This window comes from Ictalurus furcatus, chromosome 7 (genome assembly GCF_023375685.1).
Source record: "Ictalurus furcatus strain D&B chromosome 7, Billie_1.0, whole genome shotgun sequence".
NCBI lineage: Eukaryota > Metazoa > Chordata > Actinopteri > Siluriformes > Ictaluridae > Ictalurus > Ictalurus furcatus.
This window is the reverse complement of record NC_071261.1, coordinates 10,220,808-10,245,629: the sequence shown is the minus strand read 5'-3', so window position 1 is coordinate 10,245,629 and position 24,822 is coordinate 10,220,808. Positions and strand designations below refer to the sequence as shown.

General features: G+C 40.4%; 1 protein-coding gene across 4 annotated transcripts in view; it reads left to right on the top strand.

Annotated features, from left to right (window-relative positions):
- epha4a (eph receptor A4a) overlaps window positions 1-13,459 on the top strand; it is a 37,398-nt gene extending 23,939 nt beyond the window's left edge. The window contains exons 7-18 of one of the 4 annotated variants that reach the window (XR_008386269.1): window positions 464-623; window positions 979-1,090; window positions 2,543-2,601; window positions 2,864-2,977; window positions 3,143-3,328; window positions 6,699-6,760; window positions 6,871-7,080; window positions 7,328-7,477; window positions 7,631-7,824; window positions 8,319-8,477; window positions 9,614-10,429; window positions 10,737-13,459. Coding sequence is in view for 2 of the 4 variants with exons in the window: in XM_053628304.1 (XP_053484279.1) it covers window positions 464-623; window positions 979-1,090; window positions 2,543-2,601; window positions 2,864-2,977; window positions 3,143-3,328; window positions 6,699-6,760; window positions 6,871-7,080; window positions 7,301-7,477; window positions 7,631-7,824; window positions 8,319-8,477; window positions 9,614-9,728 (1,548 nt within the window). In the remaining 2 variants the exon portion in view is untranslated. Of the gene's footprint in view, window positions 1-463; window positions 624-978; window positions 1,091-2,542; window positions 2,602-2,863; window positions 2,978-3,142; window positions 3,329-6,698; window positions 6,761-6,870; window positions 7,081-7,300; window positions 7,478-7,630; window positions 7,825-8,318; window positions 8,517-9,613; window positions 10,712-10,736 lie in introns of those variants that run through there. The other 3 variants (XR_008386268.1, XM_053628304.1, XM_053628305.1) reach the window with 3 other exon arrangements.
- The last annotated feature ends 11,363 nt before the right edge of the window (window positions 13,460-24,822 follow it).

Genomic DNA, 24,822 nt, shown 5'->3' with positions numbered 1-24,822 from the left:
GAAGTTTCTAGATGACCTCCATTCATGAATTTTTACACATCCTTAGTTAGAAGGATATTATGAAGGAATGTTGATTATAGTTGGGTTTATGTCAGATTTTATACTGAAAAAAATGTGATTGAACTACAAAGAAATGATATTCCCACAAAGTTTTCTGTAAAATGCTTCTTGTAGTATCTTGCCTTAAATGATTTTTCATGAATAAAAATGAATTAACTTGTCAAACTCAGTATAAAATCGATACAGATTCAGGATGTGTTCGCAACAAGGTGGAATCGTAAGAAGAAGAATAATAAGCATGTTGATAAGTGTTGACTTTTCTATGTAAATAAGGAACAGAAAAGGTGTTTTTCCTTATCACGTTTATATAAATCAACATTTCAAAGATTGTATTCGACGTTTTTCGCATAGTTTTTGTTGGTTTTTTCGAATGTCGATTTCCTTTTTGCGTTTGTGCAATCAGGATCAGAACGAGCGCAGCTATCGCATCATGAAGACGGCTTCCCGCAGCGCTGACATTAAAGGCCTGAGTCCGCTCACCTCGTACGTGTTCCACGTACGAGCCCGTACTGCGGCCGGCTACGGAGAATTCAGCGCTCCTTTCGAATTCATGACCAACTCAGGTGTGTACACGCCAGCATTCTTTTTTTTTATGTTTGGGTAAAACAAACAAACTTGGCGGGTTCTTTCTTACAAACAATGAAAGAAGTGTCAAGTTTTTAAAACTTTTTTCCCCCTTTGTCTATCTAGTAAGAAACTGGCTGATGTGTCTATAATTACAGCCTGCTTTGTGAACAGACAGGGCTTTGTTAGCTCACGACAAGGAAAATGCCTGAGAGAGAGTAAAACAAAAGCAAAACATCAACCCAGTGTTGTTTGTTTGTTTGTTATGTCAATGTACTAATAGCTAAAGCTTCGCAATATCGCGCAAGTATTGATCATTAAAAGCTTGGTTTTATTTTGTTCCCACAAAACCAGTTCCTTCTCCTATTATCGGCGACGGAGCGAACTCCACGGTTCTTCTGGTCTCCGTTATCGGCAGTGTGGTTCTGCTGCTGATCTTCATCGCTGTCTTCGTCATCGGACGCCGGTACGTTATTATTCTTTCCCTTGCTGTTATTCCCATTGGTCACCTTTCATCTGTCGTCTCTGTCTGTCAGAACGGATCTCTTCACCGCCGTTACTTACATCGCCTTTCTGTCAGAACTCCCACGGGTAAAACGTCACCGGCGCTGGACGCTAAACATATTTCTTTTTTCCCCCCTCTTGCTTATCAAACTCTTTGTTTGCGTAGGCGTGTTAGATTCCACGTCAGCAGCCACCTTACGTACACGGACTCTGACATACGGTCCGAAGCATCTCGACTAAAAGCTTTCCTGCATGTCCTTTAAGTGAGCACTTCTTTTCTTTTCCTTTCCAAGATCGACACTGTAGCGTTTATCAGCTGTGATAATCACCTGTATCCTAAATTCCAATCACATCCTTAATGAATGGGCTCTTTGTTTTCCCAAAAAGCTCCCACTAGACACTTCCTGATATTGTCCCTTTTCAAAAAGATAACACCTTTACTATCTTTCCTTTTCTTACCCTTTCGTTTACGAGGGTCGACATGACGGGATCCAAAAAGCCTGAGCACACCACCAAGAGAGAAAGAGAAAGAGAGAGAGAGAGAGAGAGAGAGAGAGAGAAAAGAAAGGAATACAACATTGTATTCATCTTCAGTTGTTGCTTGGCAACCAGAACCTGATATTGACTTTATTAGTAAATAAGAAGAGTCTTGACATATATTAAGTAAGGATTTTGCCAATTTGCCATTAGATTTTTTTTTTAATTATAGAACTACACATTTTTTTTCGGATCGTTCACACACACACACACACACACACACACTGAACCGAGGTGATTTCAGGCCACACCGGAGCATTCAGGCGTTAAACCCTCGTCTCCTCCTTCTCCTGTTCTACCTGTGGATCTTCCCCTCCTGCCTGTCCTCACATACTATCTCTCTCTCTCTCTTTTTCACACACACACACACACACACACACACACACACACACACACACACACACCCTTCCTCTTTCTCTTTGTCTCTCCGCACCCACCTCAGGGGGGCTTTTGTCAACACCGGTCTGCAGTGAAGAAACAATAACAACACAGTCGCATTCCTGAAAAGGTTGATTTGACTCGCCCAGGTGACCCTGCACACAACGGGGTGTGTTTGTATGTGTGTGGGTGTGTGTGTGTGTGCGTGTGTGTGTGTGTATTGGAACTCCTGCTGCTTAGACCAGGTAACCCTGGAGCTTTGCGGGAGAGAGGGGAATTGGTCATGTTCGTGTGTGTGTTTGGATAGGGTTGACTGTTTCGGCCCCTTCCTGCATCTCTCTCTCTCTCTCTCTCTCTATCTTTCTGTATGTCTCTCGCTCACCTTTTGTTTGTCAGCTTTGAAAACTTTGCCATTATTGCCTCCTTAAGGGATGAATGGTGTGAAAAATTGTGTGTGCAATAAATTTGAGATTATTATCAGGTCTTTTTTTTTGTCTAGGAGGAGTAAATACAGCAAAGCCAAGCAGGACTCAGATGAAGAGAAACACCTACACCCAGGTAATAAGGCGAGCACTGGCTAAACATATCCATAGACACACACTGAGATTGCTGTAGGAGATGAGTAAAAAGGAACAAAGGGGATGCAGAAACGAGTGTTGACATGAGCTAGCAAAAAAAAGTATGGTATGGCATGAATAGAAAACAGATGTCTCCCCTTTGTTGTGTTTTTGCCTGCACTACTGTTAGTTCTCGCATTCATCTTAACCTCTCTCTCTCTCTTTCTCTCTCTCGCTCTTTCCATCCATCCATCCATCCACAGGGGTGCGGATCTATGTGGACCCTTTCACGTACGAGGACCCCAACCAGGCCGTGCGCGAATTCGCCAAAGAGATCGACGCCTCCTGCATTAAGATCGAAAAGGTCATCGGCATCGGTAAGAAGCCCTCTGGCTGTGTTCCATTCAGATTTCACAATGTTCCGATCGCTTTATTTGCTGCTGCTGCAAAAAAAAAAAAGGCGTCCTCTAAATACACCACGGTCTTTGAAAAACCAGCGTATTGTGGCGCGGTTATGTAACCCATTGTGGCGTGTATCACAGGTGAGTTCGGCGAAGTGTGTAGTGGGCGCTTGAAGACGCCAGGGAAACGAGAGATCTGCGTGGCCATCAAAACCCTGAAAGCTGGATACACGGAGAAGCAAAGACGGGATTTCCTGAGCGAGGCCAGCATCATGGGCCAGTTCGATCACCCCAACATCATCCGCCTTGAGGGAGTCGTCACTAAATGTGAGTACAGTTGGACGAAGCGTCATAAAACTCGGCCCCAGATTTAATTCTCAAGGCTGTGTGAGCCTTGGAGGCATTTCAAGCCTTCACCTGTCAGTACTGGAACTCGGTTTGCTCAGTCGACAGTTCAGGCTTTTTATTCCCTAAACTTTCACAAGTTTAGGGTTTGGCTTTGGCACTTGGCAACGAAAGTCCCCTTGAGTGCTGTTTTCCTGCTCCACGTTCTAAATTACCCAGTGCACCGTAATCACCATTTGGCACCCTGATTAAACAAAAAAAGTATAATATATAAAACTACGTACTCCATTACATACTCCCTTTTTTCTCCCACCTTGATGAAAATCAAGCTCGTCTTTTCCAGTGGCTGCTTCTTTGCCAGCCCCGGAATCTTGGCAGACTGGCAGGTATCGCATCACAACTTTTAGTACCGCTCTGGTGAATGAAAGTATCTGCCTGTATATACGAATTAAGCAAGAACGTTTTGACGTCTGTTCCCTACCATAACTCTTACTGAGCTGGTTATATTTCTACAAATAATAGACTGTTGTTATACCTTTGACTCTTTAGCACATTTACAGTACACACATTGAAGAGAAAGTACAGTATATTAGTGAATACATGAACTGCTGCTGCAATCATAAAATCGCTCCTGTGCTCATCCCAGGACTCTTATTCCCGATTCCAGCGAAAGTGGCATTCTCGATTCTTAAATAACCACTCTTTCCAAACGCGGTGAGCAGAAAAGTATCTCGGAATGTGTCGAACCTGGGGGAAGAAGGCCTACAACAGCAGAAGACCGCCCTAGATAGAGATTTTCTTAATTCTCTGCAAACTAAGTACTAATGGGAAGTGGTACTTTAGCCAAGACGTCGGATTTCTGATTGGAAGGTCGTGAATCCCATTTCGAATCCCAGCACCGCCAAGATAGGCCCTCGAGCAAGGCCCTTAACCCTCAACTGCTCAGTTGTATAAATGAGATAATTGTAAGTCGCTGTGGATAAGGGTGTCTGCCAAATTCTGTAAATGTAATGTAGGTACTATGCCACAGAGTGACAAAGCAAAATCATTGGCGCAATTGATTCTGCAGACCAATCCTATGGTGCATGTGGTCTGACAGTTCTTCAGCTCTTCATTCACACCTTTAGCTGCTACCTGCAATTACTTCCCATTTACCAACCTTTGATGTCAGAGGAGAATGACCAGGAACTAAGTTAGGCTATGGTAACTCTATTAACTACTCTATCCAAAAGTGGTGAGCAGAAAAGCAACTTAGAATGTGCTGAATCTTAAGGAAGCTACAGCAGAAGACCACCCTGATTGCATGAACAAGCAGGGGTACAGGTGTTCGTATTAAAGAAGCTGGTAAGTGTATACGGACATTATATATGAGAAACAAGGGTTAGATTTGCCCTGTTGGCTTCCACCAGATTTGTGGAGATGCCTGTATTAGTGAAGACATTGCCAAGAGAGAAAGCAAGAGCAAGAAGGTGTTTAGCTTAACTTACCTTCTTGGCCCTTTTAACTCTGGGCTAGTTGGCCTGGTGAGAGCTGTTGGTTTTATTAATGGCGGTACGAGGCCTTGTAAAAACCATGGCCTGACTAAAGAGGGCTCAAGCTGATTGTTATTGCTGGCGAATAATGGTGGTCCTTCCATCTCCAACAGGGCCAATTAAATGTGTTAAATCACTAATGATACTGCAAGTGTCCTGAATAAATAAGCACCAAAATGCCCCCAAGCCTCCGACAGACAGAAAGAGGGAAAGAGAGGGAAAGTGGGAGATGCCAGCCGTCCCTAAAGGAGGCATTCAGAGATGGCGCTAAATGCAGCAGCGCGAGATTGCATTTGCATAATGAAGCCACAGCTTTTCCACCATAATGATTTCTCATAGGTGGAAAGCCCATGTGTGAGTGTGTGTGTGCGCGCGCTTGATTGTCATCCATTGTAAAGGAATGAACACTGCTGTTCTCCGTTTCAGTGAAAAGAGGGGGAACTTAATTCTGCAACAGAAGTCCAATTGCCCCTCGGCAATGGATGCATTCAATAAACAAACACGCAGAGAGAAAAGCAGGGAAATAACACCTATGCACATAAGACAGCGCAAATGTGAGAAAAGAAGGCTCTTGATTGGGAAGTGTCACTCAAAGCACACTAAAGAAAGCACAACAAACTTTCTGAGCAACATATGAGCATTTTTTCTTCACTCAAAACCCCATTTTCTCTCCATTTCCAGTGGAGACCGTTACGCAACCAGACGGCTAACGAAACAATGAAAAACTGCTTATTGTGCATGGGTTTTTATTTCTTTTCTTTCTTTCTCTCTCTTTCAAGGTTTTTGATTAGTTTTTCTCTTCTGCATTTTGTCTATGCGTGGCAGAGATGATTACCATTCATGATGCAGCCTCTGTGGAGCCTTTGGCTGAGACAACATAGTGTTTGTTGAGCAGATGGGTTCGCTGATTGCTAGTTATGAAGTAGTGCTAGCAATGACGCGCAAGTAGAGGGAAGAGGAAAAAGAAAGAGAGGTCACAAGCGGGGGAGAACGATGTATTACAGCTGCAGCAGCTTTGTGTTCCTTCAAAATGGAGTTTGTTTGTTTCAAACACTGGCTTCAAACGTTAGCATATCGCTTAAAGCTGGTGGAGATAAATTGCTAACTGAACCCTACTAGATTTTATTCACAGGCTGTAACATTAGCATTTTGATGAAGTCAATAATTTTTTTAAGGGACATATTTAAATAAAGTCACTTCGCTATGTAGCACTCCTAGCTATGCTAAGCAACAGTAGAAGCTTCAAACATTAGCATTTTGCTGAAGGCTAGTGGAGACAAATTGCTAGCTGAAAGCTTACTGAACTAAACCCTACTAGATTTTCCTCACAAGATATAACATTAGCATTTTGATGATGTGCTTCTTTTTAAAGTAGGACATGTTTAAATAAAGGTACTTCACTATGTAGCATAGCTAACAGTGAAAGCTTCAAATATTAGTGTTTTGCTGAAGGCTAGTGGAGACAAATTGCTAACTGAAAGCATACTGAACTAAACCCTACTAGGTTTCTTCACAAATAATGATATTTTTCCAACTATTTTGAACTGTTTGTGAATTATTTCCATATTCAACTAAGGTAAACTCACTATTTAGCACATCTAATAAGTTAGTATGTTGTTTTCTCCATGCTAGTAGAGTTAAATAGTTAGTTGTAAGATTAGACTTTAGATTTTATCGACCAAGATTGGATTATCTTGTGCTAAAATTACATTAAATTACATTAAGGAAAAAAAGTGAAGGAACTTTTGAATTGTGTACAAAAAAAAAACACTTCAGTTTTGTTTTTAGTTCCTTAACGGAATGTAATTTTTTCTTCATAGGCAAACCTGTAATGATCATCACCGAGTACATGGAAAACGGCTCCCTCGATGCCTTCCTGAGGGTGAGTCTAACATTAAACCTGACTTTTGGAAAGTTTGGAACATTAATAACAATGCTAAAAGTACTTTATTATTATTTATTTTTTTACTATTTCCACCATTTTCTGCGCAGAAAAACGACGGCCGCTTCACGGTCATCCAGCTGGTTGGTATCCTCCGAGGAATTGCGTCGGGAATGAAATATCTCTCAGACATGAGCTATGTCCACCGCGACCTAGCCGCCAGGAACATTCTAGTCAACAGCAACCTGGTGTGTAAAGTGTCCGATTTCGGTATGTCTCGGGTGCTGGAGGAAGACCCGGAAGCAGCTTATACAACACGGGTAAGTTTTTAAAGCGTCACTAAGCCGAAATAAAACCCCTCTCACGCTGCCATGTTCTGTGTGGATAACAGAGCTTTTAGCAAGTCTGCCTGCGCCAAGCTGTTGCTTTCTATGTTACTAACCCATAGTGCCATAGTGCTTTGCATGTGTCTATGTGTGTGTGTGGGTGTGGGTGTGTGTGATTAACCTCGTCGCACATGTTTGTTGTGTCTCTCGAAAGGAAATAATGGGAACCTATCAATCGCAGGGTGGAAAAATCCCCATTCGCTGGACAGCACCAGAGGCCATCGCGTACAGGAAGTTCACTTCAGCCAGTGACGTGTGGAGCTACGGGATCGTCATGTGGGAGGTGATGTCGTACGGCGAGCGGCCATATTGGGACATGAGCAACCAGGATGTAAGTGACGAGACCTTTTTCGAGAACATGCTGATTCAGAGATGCGAAAGGAGGCCAGTTTGTGACCTTTCGCCTTCTCAACTTTCTCAGCGTTCTCACTCCCCCTCTCTCATTTTAATTTATTTTTTGTCTTTGTCCTCTTTCTTTTTTCAGGTCATAAAAGCCATTGAAGAGGGATACAGGCTTCCCCCACCAATGGATTGTCCCATTTCTCTTCACCAGCTCATGCTGGACTGCTGGCAAAAAGAGCGAGCCGAGAGACCTAAATTTAGCCAAATCGTCAACATGTTGGACAAATTAATCCGTAATCCCAATACGCTAAAGAGGACTGGAGGAGAAATAGCAAGGTATACTATGGAATCAACTATTATGTTTGATCAAAAGGAATCCGGTGTCCTGTTACCACACTAACTAAAGTTAATTGTTGTGCTAAATGATCAAAGCTGTTGGGTTAAAATGTTAGGTTTTAGCCTTGTAAACTTCTTTTTACTGGATAATATTCCTCTTAAGACTGTTAGTATAAGGTCTTGCATCAGCTCATCAAGAAACGTTCCATAAATCCCTGGATCATTATGTTATATTTATATTACCATACATTATAATAAATATAATACGCAGATTTTGGCTATGACTTTGATGGTTTTTATTATAATAGTTCTGTCGTTGTGAGTAAAGACTGTTGCGTGCAGTCATAAACTTTTATGTGCCCCTGAGAACCTATAACTTTGTAAAATACTTAGCTGTAAGTATTGCAGACCTATGAAATAATAATAAAAAAAATTAAAAATGGAGTGTTCCCAAGTAGCAAAGTGACATTTTAGTCTTTCGCTGTCTTTTCCAGACCCAACACCACCCTTCTAGAGCCGAGCAGTCCAGAATTCTCCTCTCCTCTGGGCACTGTGTCTGACTGGCTAACAGCCATCAATATGGAGCGTTACCGTGACAACTTCACCGCCGCCGGCTACACCACCCCAGAGGCGGTAGTGCACATGACGCAAGAGTAAGTCATGAAAATGTGGCACCGAGGCCCACGTCTAGGCTCAGAGCATGCTCAAAGTGTTGCTTGAGAGTGGCTGTTGGTGCGATGGTGCGATTTATGACTCCGGCCTCTTCCTACAACGCAAATAACCTGCTGAAACATCGTAAACATCAAAGCACGAAGAGTTTGCTACTCGCAGCAAGAAAAAATGTCTACAGATAACTCTAGTAAAAAAAAAAAATCAGCTCAGAGCCACTATGTTGTTCTTGACGATCAGCCACTATGGGGTCATTAAGAGCGAGAGATTCTGATGCAACAAAAACAATAAAACGTACTTTACTTACGAAGTGAAACAAAATCCGCTCAGCTCCAGTGCATCCTTACTCGATCCAAGATAACTATTATAGCTAGCTAAATTAAAGTTGCCTAGCAACCGTTAGAAAGAAGTGCGTGAACACAGGCGATGGTGCTTTTCATGTCAACTATGTAAACATAAACAGCATTAATAAAATGTTCAGTGACGTCCCCTGATTGATTTACTCATTTCGAAGTGTTCAATATCGACCACCAAAAACCTCGTTACTCAGACTTGTACTTGGTCTTAAAAAAAATGGTAACGATGGATCCTTAGTTTGGAGTCTCAGGGTTGTTTGTCATTTATGGGAGCTTTTCCTCACCCCCATCGCCTCTGGCTTTCTCATTAGGGACCTAAATATAAATCTGCATTGTGACAATGTCTATTGTTAAACAGCGTATACAAATAAATTGAATGGAATTAGTGGAAGTTTGCTCTTAAAGCAGCGCAGAGGGGGAAGCATTGCCGTGACATACATCCATCCATTCATTTCTGTACCGCTTATCCTACACTGGGTCATGGTGGAACCTCGAGCCTATCCCAGGTGACTCGGGCTACAAGGTGGGGGAACATCCTGGATGGGGTGCTACTAAGCCACCCTATTACCTTGTCATATTGTCTACAAACAGTACACTTCTACTGTGTGTATGTGATTTTTTCCCCCCTAAGTGCAGAATGTCAGCTTTTTGCTAGTTTTTTGGTTTAGCTTGAACGACCTGCAGAGCTTCTTACGGAACACACATACACACATTGCTTTTGGTTATGTTCTCACCACCCCCTTCTTGGTTTCCCCTTCCAACAGAGACATGACAAGGATAGGCATCTCGTCAGCCATGCACCAGGACAAGATTCTCAGCAGTGCGCAGGGAATGCTGTCCCAGATGCAGCAGATACAGGACAGGATGGTTCCAGTCTGATCGGAAACTCTTACACTCTTACAGCTCATTTATTTCCCCCTTGTTTTTGTTTTGTTTCGTTTTTTTTTAGACAACTCCATTTTTACCTCATCCTCATTTACGCACTTTAAAAAAAAATTCGGAAAAAAATAAAACAAGAACAAGGACGAATGGCTAACGGCACTTTTTTCCCCCCTGGATCACCTTTCTATCGGAGGATTCGTTTCCTTCCTTCCCTGGTGTTGTGAAACTACTTTCTTCACTATGTCGTGCATTTTGCTACACGATGGAACTTTGACGGGGCATGCTCTTTTTTTTCACCCTTTTTTTTTGTATGTATGTACGTAAATGTAAATAAGTAGAACTTTTTGGATTCGTTCCACTTTGCCATTTCATCTTCCAGATTGAAAAACTGTGGCTTTAAAGTAAAAAAAAAAGACATTTTGAAGTTTTTTTTATTATTATTCTGGGATTTCTGGCTCCATGTGAAGGCTTCTCCGCCCCTTTGAAATGGAATATCTGTCTCCACTTGGCTGGCAAGTCATGCGCGCCGATGGATTTGAGAACACTGCTCTGAGTTGAGATCTCTCTTGCGTCTTTTTCTCTCCAGCTTGGTCTCTATGGGTTGTTTTTGTTGTTGGGGTTTTTTTTTTTTCACTCTCACTCTCTCAACCCTGGCAGGCTGTGAAATTCCCACTCACTGGAAGCTGGATGGAAGTAAGGTAAGCACTATTCCGTTGTTTATGAGATCTGCTCTACTTCCTCTGGTAGTTATTTATACAGTCCTCAAGATAGGATTTAGAGAGGGAGAAATGATGACAAAGTTATGCTTATAGTGTTATTCAATAGGAAAAAAGTAGGGGTAAAAAAAAAAAATGAGAACCATTTTCTTGAGCAACAAAGCAAAGCAACTATTTCAGCTATGTTCTCTGAGGATTACTAGCAAGCACTAAACCTAGCCATTGTGTATTGAAAACACCTCAAGCATCCATTTCACTTACATTCTCTGTCATTTTGTTTTCTCTGTAGGGTCACCTCGGCGTTTCTGCATTGTAGCGACATCCTTCATCCCCTTAGCGAAAGCAAAGCAAAAAAAAAAGAGTTTTTTTACAGCTCTCCTCAAGTTTCCTCTCAACGCAGAAAAGCTTCCAGACACAAATAATAACAAGCTGAGAAGTGGCTATGGATAATTTGCACATCCCCCAAGAGCTTTGTTTTGTCTGCAACTAGTGACTAAAGGGATGCTAGCAACAGAACACATGCTAGCTGCTTAGCCTTAGCTGGATGAACTCTACAGCTTCATGTGCGTGTTTGTTGTTGTTGTTGTTATTTTTCTGTGAAGGATGACGCTTGCTCTGAGGAACACACAAAAACACACACTCAAAGAAGACATAGAGAGTACACTAAGACAGAAGAGTTGCTGGAAAAGAAAACAGAATCATTTGCTAGCTTATTATTGTTTTTTTTTTTTTTAGCCACAAGGAAGTCACTGGAGTTTTTCGTTTAACGGTTCTGGAGTCATAAGCCTTCACGAATTCAGATCGCTAAGCTAAATTCAGACTCGGAGGATTAGCAGCTAGCGCTAACGCTTCAGTTGTGGCTCTGGGAACTGGAATACGGACACTTGAACCTTAAACTTACCACAGGAATGTTTTTGGGTTTTGTTTTTTTGTTGAAAAATAGGGAAAACTTGATTCACATTTCATGAAAGCCAACGGTCTTGTTTGTCTGTTTAACATGCATTCCCATTCAAAAAACATTTTCTTCATCACGTTTTGCAGTTGGAGCACCTGATTGGAAATATGCAAGGAATGTGGAGGAGTTGGAGAGCTATAGAATGTATTGTGCCAAGTTTCTTAAATGTAGTTTAATTCTTGGGAATCAAACTAACAAATCATGTTTTTTTGTTGTTGTTGTTGTTTTTGTTTTGTTTTGTTTTGTTTGCTCAGTTAATCTAGTTGTGTAGATTAACAATGTGCTTAATTTGCAATTATCTATATAATGGCATTGTTTACTTTCTTTATTTGAAAAAAAAAATGAATTTAGGTACATTTCATTTATTTATGGTCCTTTTTTTATCTAGTTTGTAAATTGTAAAATAGAAATATGAGAAAAAATAAATGACTGATTGCCAAGTGTGACTTTTTATTTTTATTTTTCGTGGTTGAACTTACGTATTTGGGCATGACTTTACGTATTTGAGTAACTAGCCAAAAATTTAGCCTAGTTATATGTAATATTTTCATATAAAAAGTAACTTGTACTACTTCTCTGAAAGTGACACATGCTACGTAGTTTGCTAATCAATGAATCCGAAGTAAATATTAGCTAGAATTTGACCCACTACCTAGCAGTTTACTGTTAGCTACTAGAAATAATGCTAGTTGAACCTGCCGTTAGCAAAGAAAACAGGCTAGCTTGGTTAAATATAGCTAGTTAAAGTTAGGAAATAAAAAAATGAAACTTACCTCAATACTCTTTTCCAAATTAGATTTACAGTTCATACCTTCCAAGGAGGTAAACGAGACACCATTTTTAAACATTTTAACATTTTACTCCTCCTCAAGTTCAAACCGGCTGAAAAACAAAACAAAACAATAGAACCCCTCATAGAATTTGTAATGGTTATAATGGGAATTTTATTGGCTTTAATGGAAACTGTAATGGTCCCTGAGGATCTCAACTGGTAATTTGTTGCCTTCTGTTGGTGGCATTTTATGTCTAGTAGACACCATTAAGGACCAATAATGGTAATAGTACTGGTGTTAATGGTTAGCTGATGGTTTGTAATGGTATTTGTGTTTTGGGGGGGTTTTTCCCACTGAGTTAAGACTGCAGTCTGGTTGCTTACCCATAGTGCTAGCTGCATTGTGTAGCATGAAAAGCTCATGGTAGATTGGAATTTTTTTTTTGGATTCTTGGACTTGATTAATTTGATTGGATTCTAAACTAAACATTCTATAGATATATTGTGCACAGTTATTAGCTGGATGGAAGAAGTAGAGACTTTACAAGAACTTGAAAGGTCTCGCACCTATGGGGCTGGGGGTGTGAGTCCCGCCTTCGCGCTGTGACTTTGCTTCAGGGGTTTTCCTCCGGGTACTCCGGTTTCCTCCCCAAGTCCGAAGACATGCATTGTAGGCTGATTGGCATTTCCAAATTGTCTGTAGTGTGTGAATATGTGTGCGATTGTCCTGTGATGGGTTGGCCCCCCATCCAAGGTGTCCCCTGCCTCGTGCCCATAGTTCCCTGGGATAGGCTCCAGGCTCCCCTGTGACCCTGTATAGGATAAGCGGTATGGAAGATGGATGGATGGATGGATGTGTTTATTATATCGGATTGTACGGTTCTAATACCCAATTTTCCAGCACTTTTCAAGACATCCTATTAGATTTCTTCCTCTCCAACCCCAAGCAGTTTGGCAAGGATAAGTACTACATTAAATTTGAAAGAAAAGAAAAGAAAAAAAAAACGATGAAGAGGGCCGATTCTCCCCTGAAGAACAATCGTAACAATCAAATGACATTACTGGTCTGCCTTTCGTCAGCTTTTTTCTTTCATTCCAGCTCTGTTTCCCACCCCCTCAGCTTTTCCTGTGCTTTCTCCGCGCTGAATGGGCCGTAATACAGCCACCCTGGCACGTTTAATCAGTAAACATCTGTTTCCCCACAGCCTGCCATGATGGCTGATTGTGTGAGAGGCCTTTGATAAATAAACGAAAGAAAAAAACCTCTAGAAAACGCAATTTTCCGAATAGGATAAAGACCCCAGCGCGAGTCTGGCAAGTTTTTTTTTTTTTTTCCTGCCACAATCACCCTAATGAGAGATGCATGCATTATGCATGTGTTTGGGCACTATGCTGAGAGGAAGTGAGAAGAGTGGAAAAAAGTTTAACTCAGGAAATACGCTTGAAATTAGTGGGTAGTTAATGAGGCAGGGATGAGCCGAGAGAGAGAGAGTGAGAGTGGGAGAAAGGTTGAGCTAATCTATAAAAGTGTGTGTATGTGTGTGAGTACAATATAATGGGAAAAAGAGCTGTGAAATGTCCAGAGACGTATATATTATATAATGTTATATAATATTATATTGTGATATAACACACCATACACACACACACTGTTGAATTCTCGATTCTGATTTGTCAGAATGTGTTGATTAGTTATATTTATTTATTTCATTTTTATGACAGCAGCTTTGACCATTCTGGCTGTAATTCAAATCACAGGTTATATGAATGCACTTAATATATAATGCTTTCTCACGCAGGATGCAAGTGCATAAATAATATGTAGAGCAAATCCAAGAATCACAACCAGACTTCACAGCAGGCATCAGACAGAGTAATCATATTCATACAATGCATAATCCATATTCATAAGTCAAGAACTTAAGAACACACAGGTCAAAAGCAACGAGGTCTAGAAAACAACTGCTTGGGGTCATGCGATACTATCGACAAGACTTCACAACGAACAGCGGCACGTGAAGGATATAAGAAAGCAAGCCAAACACAGAACAGGTGATCACAGTAGGACAACAGAGCATTCAGAGGACAGGAGTGTAGACAGACGGAGCACTGAAAACAAAAGACATGATAGGAAAGCTTTTTAATGTTGATTCTTTTCCAATTTCAGCAGGTCACGGATATCATTTTCCAATATCAGCAGGTTTCCTCCCCTAGTCTGAAGACATGGCTCCCTGCGACCCTGTGTAGGACAAGCGGTACAGAAAATAGGATGGATAGATGAATTCAATTAAGAGAATAATTTTTTTTAAAACCCTACTCACTCACTCTTGTGCTTAACGCAGCCATTCAGAGATGGATAAAGGTACTAGAGGATTCCTCGATCTGGATTAAGAACCCTCAACTATCTAAAGAAGTCCTGAGAAATCTTTTTTCCTCTCGAATCTCATTATTTCCCCGACACGAAATCAGTTCCTACAGTGTGGGATTTCTTCAGGAATTCAGGCGTAAAACTGCAACCATAAAGCCAAGCGCTAAAACGTCGGCTTTAACCTCTAATCCTGCTCTTTTCAGCTCTGTGAAGGCAGATTTCAGCAGATCAGATGGACTACTCCATATCTGTGGTCTCCTTAAAAGAGGGTTTTCATCTTTCTGTGTAAATTTTGAAGAAAACAACAACAATGGCTGGCTGCATCGGTAATGTTTCCATGTCAATACTATATTACACAATAAACAGTATAGATACATGCTTATTTTGTGTTTGTTTTCAATAGCAAATAGTTACGAATGTTTTCGCTTAAGGTCGGGTCAGGTTTAGGTGTGGTCCATTTTTTCTGATTGGTATTTCCCTAATTTCCATAACCTTGGAATTCAAAGTAGATCCAGCCCTAGCTAGTTGGACGACTAGCACAGATGAAGCCAACGTAATCTACAAATGTAATGATCCAAAATGAAATGTAACTGTAAAGGGATAAAAAGTATGACGTGTCGTCCCACTGTCTTAATTAGTATTTTCCTGTGTAAAGTCATCAGCACTCCAATCCGAACCCTCCATTCATTTCGCCCCTGTGTGTTTTTCTTGTGTGTTTATTGCGTTAGTGTTGCAGTGGTATTTAATATGTGAAGTGTGTAAGTGTGTGTGATTGGTGTGGGTGGCGGACACACACTGAGCTCTGCTCTATGATTAATGACTGAGAGATGGCAAAGATAATGAGGTTCACTCAACAGTGCCACACACACTCACACACTGCCTCTTAGCAGCACACACACACAGAGAGAGAGAGAGAGAGAGAGAGAGAGAGAGAGAGAGAGAGAGAGGATGAAGAGACAGACAGAAGCAGGAGTTCAATACAGTTAACATCTTTAACTTATTTTATCATTCCTCTAAACACCTCTTCTGCCCTTTCTATTTCTTTCTTAAATTCTGTTAAATTCACCAAAATCTTTCCTCACTTCTGCCATTCTTCACTTTTGTCTGCATCTGCATTCTTTTTCTGTCTTTCTTTCTCTCTCTCTTTCTTAACTCTCAAACAATGCATTCATTTAGTTCTTCTTTTTGTACAATCTTTCTCTTTCTTTCTTTCTTTCTTTCTTTCATTTTTTGTTTGCTTATTTGATTCCTGAATGTGCCTTTATTATTTTTTTCTGCCTTCTTCTTTCTTTCTTTCTTTCTTTCCTTCCTTCCTAACAATTAATTAATTAATTAATTTTGTTTGTTTGTTTGTTTGTTTGTTTGTTTGTTTCCTGACATACATTTTTCTCCCCTGGAATTTCTTTCTTTCCTAACAACTTATTTATTTATTTATTTAATGAGTTTGTTTGTTTATTTCCTGACATATATTTTTCTCCCCTGGAATATTTCTTTCTTTCCTTCTTTCTTTCTTTCTTTCTTTCTTTCTTTCTTTCTATGTATTTATTTACTTAATTTGTCGATTATTTGTTTTTCTATCTATTCATTTATTTATTCCCTGACCATTTATCTATGTATTTATTTATTTATTAGTGTTGTCTGTTTTGTTTTTTCTCCTCTGCCAATTTCTTTTTCTTTCTTTCTTTCTATCTTTCCTTCCTTCCTTCCTTCCTTCCTAACAAAGTGAATAAGTCAAAATAATATAGAGATATCTGAGTGGCTAAGCTAATTGCCAGAAAAAAGAGCAAAAACATGTTTACAATGTGATACGAGTGCACGGTCCTCATTAGGATTAAAAAAGGAAAGGAGATAAATTATTTAGAGATTGAGTTCTAGAGAGATAGACCCAGTAAAATGAGGACAGAAACATTTGGAATGGGTCTGCAAATTGGTTCATGAGTTTGCAAGCACACCAAAGGCTTATACACACACATACACACACACACTGCCATGCTAAACTCCCCTATACACACAGACACACACACACACACACACACACACACACATACACACACACACACAAAGCCTTTGAGCAGGGTACAGTCCAAGATCAATAGTGGAAGGAGCTTTAGTCCGCTTATAGGACACTTCATCTCTGTCAAACACCAAACATTTAAATTACAGCAGACAATGCGCTATCATTTCTCACCACGAGGATGAGATACTCAGGATAAGGCTGTATAAATCACACACAGCGAGGAGGAACCGAGGAGGAATCCAGCAGTAATGTGGGAAATGGAGGAAATATATTTTCCCATATGTCTGCGATGACAGTCCCAACAAGAGGGTTATGTTGCTAACACACAGAATATCGAACGCCAGGTCAGCAACATCCATCATAGCACAGCAGTGTTCTTTCTCTTCATTTCTCTTTCGTTCTTTCTTTCTTTCTCAGATAGATAGATAGATAGATAGATAGATAGATAGACAGATAGTGCGTCCAGCTAACAGTTTCCATTAAGATTCCATTCTGCCATTAAGAAATGGCAGTTAAATTTAATGGCAAGATCTGGAAGACCAAGAAGGTTTTCAGATAGAACTGCCCAAATGCTGGGCAGAAAGGCTAATCAAAACCCTCCTTATATGATATTAATGACCTGCACAATGGCTTCATTGACACAGAAGTGGCGGCGGTGCACTGTTGTCCTGTACAGCATTTGTTGCACAAACACGATATGCATGGAAGAGTCATCAGCAGGAAAGCTTTCCTGTGACCACATCACAAGATAAGATATGATCTGCCTGCAGAACTGCTGCTCACTGGATGCTTTTTTTTGTTGTTGTTGTTTTGTAATTCACTCCGTTCTGCATAAGCGCTATAATCTGTTGTGTATGAAAATCCCAGGAGACCAGCAGTTTCTAAAATACAACAAACATGGTGCCAGACAAGCTGGTAGGTGGAAGAATAGATTCCGGTAAATATCAGCAAAATCTGGACACAAATTGACACAGTCAGTCAAGAAACTGAAGCCGAAAAGGGATTGGCATCTACAACAGGGCAATGATCCAAACCATACCTCAAAATCTAACATGAACTACTTCAAGAAATGCAAGGTGAAGCTTCTGGAATGGCCCTCATAGTCACGTGACTTGAACGTGATTGAAAATCTGTAGGTAGAGCTTTCTGCAAGGAAGATTGGTTAAAAATGACTCAAACATGAACAAGGACAAGTGTTTGCAAGCTGTACTTAGGGGTATACTAAGTACTATTTTTTTTAAGTTCATCAAATATAAATTAACTGTAGTAACATTTGCGGTAAATGTTTTTTTTTTTATTTATTATTGTTTGTGGAAAAAGGTCAATCCATTTGGTGAGGGGTGCCAAAACCTTTGCATACAACTGTAGATAGACAGAGTACAGGGAGGCAGGTGGAGTGTGGTGGATTGAATGAGAGACAGTGATAGAGAGAAGGGAAGAGGAAAGGAAGCAAGGGACAGGTAGAGAGGATGCTGGGAGCCGTTCTGTCAAAATGTTTACGGCTGAAGCAATGCCATCTGTACCACCCTGTGGGGCAAACGCTAGGAGAAGCAGTCCAACACACACATTGATGTATGCAGGTCTGCAACCAAATCTGGCATGGTGCAGAACTATGTGTTTAAGCCAAGACATACTGTACGCAACACCTCAGGGCTCTTTACAGTCTGAAGAACCACTTTAACATAATGTACAGCAATATTTATCAAAAGCTGACACAATTTAATTCAATTATTCTTCTTAAACCACATTTCATCATTCCTCATTAATGCATATTGTCATGTTATGTTACGCTCCATTATGCATTCCATTGTAGCCTCAGATATGTGTTCGGAGATGCTTTTCTGCGCACCATGGTTGTAAAGAGTGGTTATTTGAGTTACAGTAGCCTTCCGGTCAAACCAGATTGAACCAGTCTAGCCATTTTCTTCTGAAGTCTCTCATCAAAAAGGTGTTTCCGACTAGATGTTTTTTTGTTTTTCACACCATTCTCGGGAAACTCTAGAGCAGTGGTCACCAACCCTGTTCCTGGAGCTCTGCCTTCCTGAAGAACCATAATTGGGTCCACCTGACCATTGCCTTAAGAAGTTCTTGATCAACTAAAACAGGTGTGTTAGATTTTGGTCAGACATGAAACCTGCAGGAAGGTAGCTCTCCAGGAACAGGGTTGGTGACCACTGCTGTAGAGAATGTTGTGCACGAAACTCCCAGTAGTACTCAATTCATCCTGTCTGGTCATGATCAAAGTCACTGAGATCACATTTCCCAACCATTCTAATGTTTGATGTGAACATTAACTGAAGCGCTTTACCTGTATTTTTGCCTTGCGTTGCTGCCACATGATTGGTTGATTGGATAATTGCCTGAATGAGCAGGTGTCCAGGTGGCTGGTGAGTGTACAGTATGATCCAATACAACTGCTATCTGAAGATCAAAAGAACTAGAAAATATGTGGTGTGTGTTATTTAGGCACAAGTTCAGCCAGATGCACTACAGTATAAACCCTTTATTTTGTGTAAGTAAACAATCTGTCTACAAATTGGTTCAAATGAGAATAATCAACCATGAGCAGAGTAAGGCACATATTTAAGGTAATAGTTAGGCTTACCAGAGATTCAGACCAGAGAGTCTGGAAATTTTCGTTCCTCATGGCCAAGAACTGCCTAAATTCACTGGAAGAAGCAGCTTGTGTTTACTGTAGTCTCACAAGCTGGACTTCCAGCTCATGTGGCATCATGAACCACTCAAACGTTTTTTTTTTTCTTTCTTTTACTCCAGTCATTGAAAGTTCATTGTTGTCAGCTAAGGTTACATATCGCATTGGTGAGACTTACAAGGCCGGGGCTCTGTAATTGTTTACAAAGACACATTTAACTCACACGTTTTCATTTAGCATGCAAAAACCTAGTATAAATATACGCCAAACCTGATTCATTTTGCATTCATACAGTAGTAACTCGGTAAACAAGCAAAAGCGCCAAAATCTTGCCCAGTCCTGCATTTTGGTTAAAACTGTCTAGGCTAAAAAGTAGCAGCTACGTACTGTAATATAATATAGTAATTATTCAGAGTTTTGCTAATTAATCACATTAATACAGACTACGAGAAACAAATGATTATAACAAAGTGTTTTTAATGTAGCACATTGTGCTTGCATCAGCAAGTCATTGCCCAACATTTAAGCTGAGCTGCTGTGTTCTGTTCTTTCAGCTCACGTGAAAGATAGTATTTGAGTTTGAGTTAGAGTTTCCGTTTTATAGTGACCAGCTATATGTTTAACCATGAAGTGACTGCACGTAATCAAGTCTCTTTATATGCAAAAACGAATGTGCTTTCCGAACCAAATCCCAATCTTCATCGCACCATTGTGAAGCATGTTCATTTTTAACCTAGCTAAACATTTTTTTGTTTCGCAAAAAAAAAAAAAGACAATATGCAGTACTTTTTTTTTTTAGTGTTTGTTGAACACAAGGCACAAGGCACAAGGCAACTATGAATCAATATATCAAATATTCTAGACATGTGAGAAATGTGCTTCTGCCAGGTGGTCCGGCTAGTGATCTGTCCATCGAGGTTAGATGAAGATATTATGTATAGATAAAAGAATGAATAGCTGCTACACTTCCTAAGTAAAAGAAGGAGACTAAAAGTGCTGACCTTCATTTAACATTAAGAGCACATCACGCACACCAAATGACTATCGACCGTTTGAGTTTATATTCTCCGACGAACAGCTTACTCTAGTCTCTCCAGACCCTTCCTGTTTACTGCAGGTTCATTTTTTCCCCCCTGTTTTCTTCACTATTTCCCTGAACCAACACCGAAGCAATCTATAAATATCTACAGGAGTTTTCAACGTCTGCGCTCTCCGAGGGCTCTCAGTAGCCCAGAGGCCTCCGTCTTTACTTATGGTTCTGTAATAAATTAAACCGAGTGAACTGTATTAAATCGCAGGGAGCCAATTGATCGCTGGGCATATCGACTATCAGCGTCATCAAACAGCCGAAACGGCAAAACATTAATCAAGTTAAAAATCCGCAACTACAGCGGAACAATACTAAAGTATGAAACAACGTGGAAATAATTAAAACATACAAATATACATCTAGCAAAAAAAAAATATATAGAGATAAAACACACACATACAGATGCATATATAAATAGAAAGGCCAAAGCTCCTATATATTGTTACCTTTTTTAAGAAAGGAATAAAAAATAGGAAAATAATAAGCGCCCATGCTGAAGTTGATTATTTTCCAATAACAGCAGTTTTTATTAATTCTGCTTATCCCTCAACAACTTGTCAAATCTAAGCGTTGTTTATTTATTAATGAAGGGCATGTCATACAAAAAAAAGTTTGCTTCAGACCGATCAGATTTGAGAATTCAATAACGCTGCTGTATAATACACAGAAAGAAAAAAGACTGGGCTGAAATTTGCTTAGGTCTCTCTCTGGCTTATTCGTCTCTCCAATCCATCCCTGGGCCTAATCGCCACCATCTGTGTGTGTGTGTGTGTGTGTGTGTGTTTGTGTGTGTGTGTGTGTGTGTGTGTGTGTGTGTGTGTGTGTTAGAGAGGAACACGAAGCCGCACTCACACGTTGTTCCTAACATGCTGAGGCCAATCAGCACACGCTAGTGTGTGGTGGTTTCAGCAAGTCCACTCCAATATAACACGCTTCCAGTTGCCATGACTTACTACTGCTAAACATTTCAAAAGGATCTGGGTGACTGGAAAGCTCTGTAGATCCGATTGCAAGCAAGGGTAAGACGAAGAAAGTATATTTCCAAACATGGAAAGACCGAACTACTGCCTTATAATCTGCGTGAATGGCAAGATTTAGAAGTGCGTTCCATTCACATGACTACAATCAGTAAGGCGTACTAAGTTTAAGGTCTCCTGAAAGGTTGATGCTAAAAACACTTTTTTAAAAAAAGGCATGTTTACGTGACTAATGATGTCAGCAGTTACATGTATAACTCGGTGCACCACTACCTCAGCATTGTTGAATTCTCGAATCTGGTTAGTCAGAAGGTGTTAATTCATTTTCTATAACTTCAACTCTAACTAATGTTTGTTGTAATCAAAATCACATGTTTCCATCAATGCGCTTGTATTCTAATGTATTATCATTCTATAGTAACAACTCATTCCTGCCTAATAATAAATGGTTTTTTTAAGTGTTGGAGGAAAGGAATCAAAGGAAAATGTGTAATTGTTTATATTGTGAAGCTTTCTGTAAGGAGCCATTCCCTGCACCCCAATTGGCATATTTATACTATGTACTAAAAGTACGTACTCTATCTGTGAAGAAAAGTACACACTTTTGAGTGTGTATTATTGAGTGTGGCACATATTAACATGTCGTGTAACATGTAATGGAAGTAAACGTTGTTGCCCGGAAGAGAATTCTGTCATCGTATACAAACTCCTCGTTACATTTCAGCTTTTCTTCATTGATTATTCCTTATATAATTTATACTATATCATAGGTAAGGTTAAAACGATGTATAAGTATGACGCTTCATTCATTAACAGCTTAAATATTGTGTAATCATGGGTTAATTACTGTAGATTAAGACGAGTAAAACACTTTGGGGTGTGCGGTTAGAGGAAAAATAATCAACTTTGGGGTGGTAACAGTAATTCCACTATTATTATTATTGATTATTGTCCTATAAAAGCATGCCCCCATGTGTTTTTTATTACTAACCAAATGATAAGGTCACACTAGCTTGCTAGCTAAGTTTAGTTCTTAATTCCATTTACTAGAAAGCTAGCCAGATAGTTAAGAAGATACCAGATTACAGTATAATTTACACTTGATAACATCAAATGTCATTTACTAAAAATGCAGAAGATTGTTGAAAAAACAAAAAATTTTAAATAATGTAGCATGTTGTCCTTCGAGTTTGCTACAGCTACCCAGTTACCAAACTAGTGCGCTAGTTAGATAGCCAGATTCTCTTCTTGTTTGATGAGTACCATGAAAAGAAGAAGAAAGATGGATGAAGGAACAACAGCAAGTACATGTACTATTTGTTTAAGCTCACAAAAGCCAGAATCCACCAACTACAGCCAAAGCTAATAGATTACAGGCGTTTCGGTTTCCCCCTTCTCTCTCCGTCTCTCTCTCTCTCTCTCTGTCCAGCTCAATTACTCCGCTCATTCTCACGGAGGTAAAATCATACCTTCTGACGACACGAACCAGGACACGGTGACACAAACCAGAGCAACGTATGAGGGGGAAAGAAAGGGAGGTGACGAAAAGCAGACTGGGAAACGTAAAAGGGAGATGGGTGACAGAATGCAGAGAGGAAAGAGATGCAGAAACAGAGAAGGAAGTAGACCAAGAAAAGAGCTAGCAGAAGATTCAGACTACATTTTTTTTTTGGACTACCCAAAGTTCTTGTTTATAGAGCAATCACTGGTATGCAGTTGGAAAGATTCTGGTGTCTATCTAAATCTTTACCATATGGTACATGACTTAATGTTATGGAAATTTCCAATAGATAAAACATACAAGAGGTGCGTTCTATTTTTAATCTCATGCGAAAAATGATATCAAGTGAAAGCAAATTTGTTGGTTTAATGACAAATGAAGCTCTTGTAAAACTGCTAACTCCAGCCCTCAGGCTCAACTGCATATAACCTTTCATATCAGTTCCGTGTATGAATTTTAAAATGCTGCAACCCGATCTCATGTAACATTCATAGGAATTGTAATGAGAGTGACTTTGTTTGAACTTTAACTGCAAAGTATAAAGAATTTGTCCGTTTTAGTTTTATTGATTATATTTATTTAGTATATACAGTGTGTGTGGTGGCCTGGGAAAGCTCTTCCATCCAGCCATCCATTTTCTATACCGATTTATCCTACACAGGGTTGCGGAGGATCCTGGAGCCTATCCCAAGGGACACTCTGGACGGTGTGCCAACCAATTGCAGGGCACAATCACACACACATTCACACATCTATTCACACATTAAGGACAATTTGGAAATGCCAATCAGCCTAGAACACATGTCTTTGGACTGGGGAGGAAACTGGAGTACCCAGAGGAAACCCCCGAAGCATGGGGAGAACATGCAAACTCCACGCACACATGGCGGAGACAGAATTCGAACGCCCAACCCCTAAAAAAACACCTATTTTCCTAAATTGAACTATATTTCTATTTTGCATGTACTGTGTCTGAACCATGAGTAAAGGTCTAGCATTTTAAAATCTCATTACCTTGAGAAATCCCATTTCAATTCCACTAATCTCGATTCCTGAGGCTCTGTGTGTGCAGAGTTTGCATGTTCTCCCCGTGCTGCGGGGGTTTCCTCCGGGTAGTCCGGTTTCCCCCCTAGTCCATGTCTAAAGTGTTCGTAGAGTACGAATGGGTGTGTGAGTGTGTGTGCGATTGTGTGCCCTGCGATCGATTGGCACCCTGTCCAGGGTGTACCCCGCCTTGTGCCCGATGCTCCCTGGGATAGGCTCCAGGTTCCACGTTACCCTGAAAAGGACAAGCGGTATAGAAGATGGATGATGGATGGATGATCTCTGTTTGCTGTTAAATGGGGTTATTGAATTGAATTTAAAACCAAATTGTAGCCCAGGTCAAAACACAAACATAGAACTAATCCAAAACAGCAAACACGATAAACAGTCTGAGCTTTGAAATATCAGAATGATCAAAAATCGCATATTTGCACATTGTAAAGATGGCAAGACTTCACAAAAGGTGTTTATATAGTGTTCCTGAATGAGGACGTGATGGGATTCAGGAGGGTTAATTAACCTGGAAGTAGGTTAGTACTCAGTTGATGGGGACCTCTAGTGGTGCGGAGTGGAAACCATGTGCATCGCCAATAATTTTGCAGCTTGTAGGCTATAACTCCCTGACAGAATTTTTTCTTTTTTGGGAGGGACGTGGAGATGGTGTTCAGATTTTTGTAACATTTTGGTGAGGGGGAAGTGTGCCATGAGCATGTGTGTACGTCCGTCAGTGTGATTATTTGTGTAGTCCAGGGGTGCCCAATCTTATCCGGAAAGGGCCGGTGTGGGTGCAGGTTTTCCTTCCAACCAAGCAGGAGCCACACCTGATTCCACCTGTTTAATCAGTTGATCTTGGCTTTCAATAGACTCAGGTGTGGATTCTGCTTGGTTGGAATGAAAACCTGCACCCACACCGGCCCTTTCCGGATAAGATTGGACACCCATGGTGTAGACACTTATCTGACCCGACACACCACCCCCCACTGAGGTGTGGCTCTCTA